Below are 8,756 nucleotides of genomic sequence, written 5' to 3' on the forward strand. Positions count from 1 at the left end.
ACAAATTCTTATGGGACTGCAGACGAATAACAATAATGGTTAAAAAATAGCTATCAGGGTCCTTCTGCACAATGTTGTAAACAGTTACTAAGAAAAACAACTCTTAATTTATTTGCTTACTTCTGTACTGATGTTTCAAAAACCTTTTTCTGTATGTATTTTGATACCATCATTGTCAGTGGACATGGCATTGTAATTTCAACAAATAGGAACAAGAATTATTGAACGTGTGATTCCTGTTTTCCTTCAAACTATTACACAAACAACTGGCAAACTAGCAATTTAGTACATATCTCACAGAAAACCAAGCCCTGTGCTGACAACTATACAAATCCATTTGACAAGCAAGCAACTAGGGGGCACAAAATCTGAATTCACACAGGTACCATTGTCAACAGCATAAAAATCAAATGGCTGTGCAACAGTATCAGTTGCAAGATGAAGGAAATATGTAAAATAGTCACAGTAAATGGCTAAACTGTCTTAAGGAAAGTGATTTTTTTTTTTAAATAAATAAACAAGAAAACCTCAGTATAAAATCTGAAGGTGATAAGATTCAATCTTTAGAAGCAATAGTTGAAACAGGAGAGAGAAAATCAGTTAAAGAATGTGCGTTTTGGTTATTAAAGAAAGAAAAATAATAATAATTTAAAGCAGTCTGGTAGCTAACATATTTAATAATCACTTCCTGACCGAGTGAGGTGGCGCAGTGGTTAGACACTGGACTCGCATTCGGGAGGACGACGGTTCAATCCCGCGTCCGACCATCCTGATTTAGGTTTTCCGTGATTTCCCTAAATCGCTCCAGGCAAATGCCGGGATGGTTCCTATCAAAGGGCACGGCCGGCTTCCTTCCCCGTCCTTCCCTAATCCGATGAGACCGATGACCACGCTGTCTGGTCTCCTTCCCCAAACAACCCAACCCAATCCCTGGGCCTCTACCTACAAACCGAAGTAATCACTTCCTGGAAGTAGCAGAAAAGGCTAGTGTGAAGATTTCAAGAGACAAAATAAAGAAAAGAGTGCAAGGATAAAAGTCACTAACATATACATATTGTCAAACCCTAATTTCTCCACGCTTTGTCAAAGAAATTACAAACGAACTTGCTCAAATACAAAAAGTGAAACAGTGGTGACAGTATCTTATGTAAATTACTAGCATCCCATTCTTCGTGTCTATGCAATGTATTCACTTATATACGCAGCAGATCTACTTCACTATCACGCAGGTTCAAACATGCTATTGCCCGACAGTTTTACAACCAAGGTAGCAAGAGGCTCTCCACAGAAAATATCATTTTTTTCAGTTCATGAATTAGAGTACACAAATGTTAAAGGCCAAAAGACTGTCAAACAGTTTATTTCATGACATGCAGTTCACAGTATTCTCCCAGAGAAGCCAGGTATTAAGAAATTGGCAACCTTCCTGGTAAGTTGTATTCAAGCTATCTAACAAAATAAATGTAGAGTGTCACATTAGAAAATACACAGAGACTGCACAATGGAGAACCGTATTCATAACATGGAGTATCCATTACACAAATCGATATTAAGGTAACTCTCTTCTTGTTGTACACACAGCAGAGTAGACGGTCTGCCACTGTGAATCAAAGGACCCGAAACAATTCACTTTACTGGAATATTAGAATCCATAAACAAAATTTTGTCGGTCGAGAAGGATTTTCATGGCAAAAAAAATCTGTACTGCACAACGCTTGACAATGATGTGAGAAATAACGCAAGAGAGGGAACGCACTCAATAAAACAGAATATTCTACATCCTTAAGTATTTACCTGACATAAAATTCAACTTAAAGTCACATGTGTTGACTGACAACTCGATTATGGTTGATTTCTCACTTTGTGTGTGTGATTCCACACCACTGCAAGACAAAACAACGAACTAACAACTATAAAAACTGAAATAACAGCTTTACGGCAGTAATGACTTACTACAAAGAACCAAAAAACAGTTAGTACACACCAATACAAAACAAATTGACATGTGGAAACTATTCAAGTGTAGATCGAGATTAGTGTTCAATTCCTATATCACTTAAAAGCTAATATCAACACTTCCCTAGTTGCTTTGAAGGTGAATTGATGGAATTACCTGCAGAGCATCATGGCATTCCGTCAGTCCTGAACAATCTGGTGGTTCACAAGAAAGACATTTGAATCTCTTCTTAGAATCTGTCCGTAGTCTCTTCGACTCAAAATTCCCAAAGTCACCAATAAGCTGATCTGGAGGTTCATTAGGTTCCTCACTATCATTGTCAATGCCTTCTTCTTTTAGGTGACTGATTGTAGGATAATTCTGTTTACCTAGTTCAAATGAACAAAGTATACACAAATCTTGAGTACCATTACGCTCGATTTCGGTTTCGTTCACTTAATGTAAAATGTGCAATTTACTAAAATACCAATAACAGCTACGTCATCATCTTTCTACTTACCAGTGCACAGTGATACCGTCAAAACAAAAAGTAAATATGAAACACCTCTCGCAGCAGCCATGTTGCTTCAGTTGTATCAGCCATATCAACAACAAAACTCTTATATGTAAACAAAACTGCGACTTCTGCACGTCCCCATCGCAGGACCGTCGATTCTACTGCCTCGTTCGCTGTATTAAGAAAGTGAATGTATGCTACATTTTTCCGTACACAAATACATTTCTGATTTTACACTGCTCCAACAACACCACAGTAGACCAAAACACAAACTCCCTGACATTAGCCACCACCTAATGTCTTTGTAAGTCAAAGATGATAGGATTTAAGTTTGTACCAATCGACGTTAAGAACTCGATAATATTCCATCAAGAATCACTCACCATATAGAAAGAAATATAGGCAATATTTACGATTGGTTCTCTGTTTAGTTGAATAATCTATTCGTATCGAAGTAGCAGTTAAAATATTTTATCAACTACATAAATAATCTGTTTATCTTAACTGAAAAGTTCCGCTGTTGAGTTCTTTTTTACAAATATATTACTCGGCTTTGGAAAGATTCAAACACACATAACGCGGGTACGCACAGCAATTCAAAGTAAGGTTTTATAGAGTGTTTCTATAGAGCTTGGTTACGAAACGTCAACTTTAGTGTCTGCTGGAGGTAAATTTTGCTGTGTTGTAGCTATTGAAATTGCAACACCATGAAAGCGTCATGAAACAAACTTCAAATTGGCATGGAGTGTACCATATGCATCAATGCAAATGATTAGTATTTCTGCGCAACTGCACAAAGTAGTTATGTCGTTCAGAAATCGTATCTGAATGTTTGTGAGCAGATTCGTGTTATGTTTCGTGTATGAATGAAAAATATCTACCAGCGCGTGTCGGAATTCGACTGGGGCAGAGTCGTGGCTTATCGAGAGACTGCTGCTTATCTTTGCGCAGTATTGGTCAGAAGAACAGTTTAAAAGCAACGATATGTTTGCGTAAATGTCACCGAACATCTCATCTGCGCAGACAAGCCATTGCGTGTGAAGTGTGAACTGAAGATTTGCGCAGATATGAGTTGTGTGCAAACCTGGCAGTTGGAGTTGGAAGTTTGAGCGAAATTGTTTAAATCTGTGGGTTCAAATCACATCTGCGCAGACAAGTTGGAGAGTGTGGACTGTACCTCGGCATAAATCTGACGCTAAAACATATCTGAGTCAGCTGTTTGGTTAGTCAGGTGTTTCTCGTTTGTGTGTGCATTGTAAATTTTAAAATGACAGATACACGTTGGTCTCCCAGATAGTTCGCTGCCGAACTTTTTCGAACTGTATAGGAGTCATACTTGTTTGTGGAAAATTAGAAGCAGGGAATGCAGAGATAAGAAGGCAGTTGTTTGTAATACTTTAACAGAGAAATTACGCGAGGTTGATCCTACCACAAATAGGGAAACGGTATGTGACAAGTCAGGTTGACTCAAACCATCCTGCTTTGCATGCACTATTGTTTCATTAATTAAGATCTCCATAAATTTATTGTTAACTTACAGAATGCAGAAGAGCTTCTGTAAAGTTTGGAAGGTAGGAGACGAGATACTGGCAGAAGTAAAGCTGTGAGTACCGGGCGTGAGTCGTGGTTCGGTAGCTCAGATGGTAGAGCACTTGCCCGCGAAAGGCAAAGGTCCCGAGTTCGAGTCTCGGTCGGGCACACAGTTTTAATCTGTCAGGAAGCTTCATATCAGCGAACACTCCGCTGCAGAGTGAAAATCTCATTCTGGAAACATCCCCCAGGCTGTGGCTAAGCCATGTCTCCGCTGTATCCTTTCTTTCAGGAGTGCTAGTTCTGCTAGGTTTGCAGAAGAGCTTCTGTAAAGTTTGGAAGGTAGGAGACGAGATACTGGCAGAAGTAAAGCTGTGAGTACCAGGCGTGAGTCGTGCTTCGGTAGCTCAGATGGTAGAGCACTTGCCCGCGAAAGGCAAAGGTCCCGAGTTCGAGTCTTGGTCGGGCACACAGTTTTAATCTGTCAGGAAGTTTCATATCAGCACACACTCCGCTGCAGAGTGAAAATCCCATTCTGGAAACATCCCCCAGGCTGTGGATAAGCCATGTCTCCACTGTATCCTTTCTTTCTGGAGTGCTAGTTCTGCAAGGTTTGCAGAAGAGCTTCTGTAAAGTTTGGAAGGTAGGAGACGAGATACTGGCAGAAGTAAAGCTTGAGTACCGGGTGTGAGTTGTGCTTCGGTAGCTCAGATGGTAGAGCACTTGCCCGCAAAAGGCAAAGGTCCTGAGTTCGAGTCTCGGTCGGGCACAAAGTTTTAATCTGTCAGGAAGTTTTTGTTGTTAACTTTCTTTTCAAGATTCTGATGTTAAAGGCTCTCCATTAAGCATAAAGTAAGTCTATTATCAAAATGATAGAAATAAATTCCTCCTGCAAAACTTTATTACTTAGAACGTTTAGTTTGCTGTCCTGTATTGCAATGAGCTAATTAGTTTCGTCAGAAATGATGACTATGAAAAGATATTGCGATTATAAAATTTCGTACATCTAGCTATGCAGAAAATCTTATGAACTGATAGGGAAATTCGGAAGGAGAGATCACTTCTAAATTAAAGAGCTATTTTTCATTTTATCAATAAAGTAGTTATATTAGCTCAAACTTGATCAGCTTAAAATATATTGTTAGTTAAACATTTCATGTGGTCCAAATTAAGATTGCCAGTTACAGCCAAACTACTGTAAATTTCTGATATCTGTTGACCTACTTTTGATGGCATCATTTTTCTGAAATTATTGACACCAGTATTAATAAGCAAGGGTCCTGAAGTAAAAATTAATACATTTTCAATAGTTAAATTTTAATTGTCAAAATGGTTCCCTTGGTCATAAACACTGGCTTCCCAACAGCATAAGCATATATTAGAACTGCAAATTTTAATAAATGCTGCTTATGATAAATAATATGCAAACAAAATACAACAAAAAGTTAATAGCCAGTAAAAGCTCAGCTTTCTGGGATACAAAATTTGTAAAGTATTATGATCTAACAAAGCTCAATAATACTCTTAAGCGAGTCTTTATAAGAACAAAGCTCACACAATTTTTAGTCAGCCTGCACTCTCACTCATTCTGTCAGTGACATTGTGTTTGGTCTGCCCTTAGTCTTCATATGGTGTAGCTTCTTTTAGCCCAGCTTGGGAATCATTTGTGTTCCCTCTTTTTTAGTTTAATTCAGGCTGAGAGAACTTGTTTTATTGTTATGAGCAATCAGAATTAAACTGTGTGTGTTTTGCTTCATTGAAATAATATTTGTGACTATTGTGACCATTCCATGACTCTTTCTACTTAACTACACACGAATAAACATATGATCACTTCATCTGTACATTGTGAAATTGTAGTTTTTGAAGAAACAAGAACTGCTATGCTCCACATATGTCCACACTAACTATCTGTGCGAAAAAATTATGAGAGACTGTAAGAGACATCATCATCACCGGTAAGATCTTGAATTGGTAAACTTCCAATTGTGAACTTACAAACAAGATTTTGTTTGTCCATTTTAAAGGAAGATCCCACCTTAGCGTTCTATGATGATGATCTAGAAAAACTGCACAGCTACTGTAGACCTACTCCACAAAAAGTAGGTAAAGAAATTCGATGTGGACTGTTCACAGAAAATAGTTAGCAAGGTAATGAAATCATTTAGATCTGGTGGGGGGGGGGGGGGGATTGCAAGCATACTTTCACTCAGTACTGTCTTATGTCATAATTTAATGAGAGCTGGAGAGCATAGCAAAAAAAAAGAAGAAAAGTAAGAGGTCCTATTTGTTCTTAAGAAGAGTGCAGTCAAAATACTGCATTAAGCTGATGATGGAAGATCTTGGAACAGCACCTTTAGGGATATAGTTATTTTTACACCTCTTTACTTTCTAATATAATATGTGGTGCATAACAAGAGTAATTTAAAAGTGACCTATAGAATTCACTACCACAATACAAGAAGTAAAACTTTATGGATATTGTTGGAATTGTGTGAACAATATATTTCGTGTGTGACGGCACAAAGTGCACTGTGTAAAATAGACGTCTTTAGCATTGTCCAACACTCTTTGTGTGCGCTAATCATTCTGTTGTGTTCGCTGTAAATTATTTGTTCTTGAATGTGCAATATAGTTATTAGTAAAATGTCCTTTTTTTCTCCTTAATACTTATTCACCTGCGCAAATTCCAATAGGTTATGGGCCCAGCACGCTTCCACTGCGCCCCATCTACCACGTCCCATAGGTCGTCTAAACGTAAATACGCTTCTACTGCGAACTTCCAGGCTGCATTTGGAATAAGTATATCAATAAAATATTAGGGAGAAAGTATTGGAAAAGTTCCAATTTACGTGAAGTGCGAGTTATCCTTACAAGACGATCGAAATTTTTTTCCCGCATAATTTTTCGGTGTTCTTTACGGCAATAAAAAGCAAGTTACCGTTAAGAATGAGTGTGGCACAAATTCCACAGATTGAAAGACTTTAGGTCGCGAAAACTATGCAACCTGGAAGTTCGCAGTAGAAGTGTATTTACGTTTAGACGACCTATGGGACGTGGTAGATGGGATAATGAAATCCACAGATCAGAATTATTCAGGTAAGGATAGGAAAGCAAAATCAAAATTGATATTACTGACTGATTTGGTGAATTATGTTCATGTTGAAAAAGGTGCTACAGCGAAAGAAGTCTGGGACAATTTACGAAGTGCATTCGAGGATGGTGGTCTTATGAGAAAAGTAGGATTATTATGCGAGTTAATTACCACTCGTCTGGACAAATGTAAGAGTGTAGACGAATACGTTAACAAAATAATAACCACGTCGAACCGACTGAGAAACATCAGATTCGATATCGCTGACGAATGGATAGGAACATTGCTGTTGGCAGGACTGCCCGAAAGGTATGCACCTATGATTATGGGATTTGAAAGTTCGGGTATACCAATCACAGGGGACAGTGTTAAGGTGAAAATCCTGCAGGACGTAAAGAGTGCTCCAAGCTGTTGTACATTGGAGAAGGAAGGTGCGTCTGCTCTCTACTCAAAAAACAAAAAGGAGAAACCGGTGAGGTGCTATAAATGTCAGAAGATGGGACATATTGCGTCTCAGTGCAAAGAAAAAGTAAGCCCAAGATCAGACACTCAGCAAAAGAGGTATGTTAGTGATAGCCCAGAGAGAAGGACCAATAACAAAGGTAAGGCGCTCTCATGTTTTTATTCTTTTGGTGGGATGAGTAATCGTGATATGGAATGGATTTTAGACTCAGGTGCATCTGTGCATATTGTTAAAGATAAATCACTTCTTTATGACATCAAAGATAAGACTCATATGGGAATATCTACTGTTGATGGCAACAAGCTCCAGTGTCACCTGGCTGGGAAATTAGATCTACATGTAAGTGTAAATGGTGAATCAGATATGATTACAGCACACAATGTTCATTATGTGAAAAACGTGGCAACTAACCTGCTGTCTGTAGGGGAAATTGTCAAGAAAGGAAATACAGTCACTTTTGACATGCAGGGTGCAAGAGTAATCAGTGAAAGTGGTGAAGTTATAGCTACAGCAAGTAACGAAAGGGGTATTTTTAAGTTGGATACCATTGACAGTAAGCATAAAAATGTTAGTGATTCAGTATATTCAGCAGAAGGTTTTTTATGGCACCGGAGGCTTGGACATGTAAATAGAAAGAGTATGTCTATAATAAAGGATATGGTAAAGGGAATACAGAATTTTAGTGTGTCCAAGGATCCTTGTGAGACATGTATAAAGGGAAAACAAGCAAGGTTACCCTTCAAGATTAGTAAGAGTAAATCCACAGAAGTCTTACAGTTAATCCACACAGATGTATGTGGCCCGATGGAGTGTGAATCCATAGGTGGGAGTAATTATTTTCTAACGTTTATTGATGATTACTCACGATATACTCATGTTTATATTCTTAGTTCTAAAGACCAAGTGAGAGATATCTATGAGGAATATTGCAATATGGTTGAAAGGTGGACAGGAAAGAAGATCAAGATCATCAGGTCTGATAATGGGAGAGAATATATTAACCAGAAATTGAAGAAACTTCTGGCAGAAAAGGGAATCAGGCAACTAACTACCATAAGGTACAGCCCATCCCAAAATGGGGTTGCTGAGAGGGCTAATAGGACCATTGTTGAGAAAGCAAGGAGCATGATGACTGACGCTGAATTATTCAAAGATTTTTGGGCAGAGGCAGTGTCAACAGCTGTATATTTGAACAATAGCTCACCTACAAAAGCAT

General features: G+C 38.4%; 1 protein-coding gene across 1 annotated transcript in view; it reads right to left on the reverse strand.

The window, feature by feature from the left end:
* LOC124619329 (activin receptor type-1) overlaps positions 1-2,733 on the reverse strand; it is an 89,877-nt gene extending 87,144 nt beyond the window's left edge. The window contains exons 1-2 of the mRNA XM_047145638.1: positions 2,457-2,733; positions 2,114-2,325 (exon numbers count right to left, since the gene is read on the reverse strand). Coding sequence (XP_047001594.1) covers positions 2,114-2,325; positions 2,457-2,517 — 273 coding nt within the window. The 5' untranslated portion in view covers positions 2,518-2,733. The remainder of the gene's footprint in view (positions 1-2,113; positions 2,326-2,456) is intronic.
* Between the last annotated feature and the right edge of the window lie 6,023 nt (positions 2,734-8,756).

This window comes from Schistocerca americana, chromosome 6 (genome assembly GCF_021461395.2).
Source record: "Schistocerca americana isolate TAMUIC-IGC-003095 chromosome 6, iqSchAmer2.1, whole genome shotgun sequence".
NCBI lineage: Eukaryota > Metazoa > Arthropoda > Insecta > Orthoptera > Acrididae > Schistocerca > Schistocerca americana.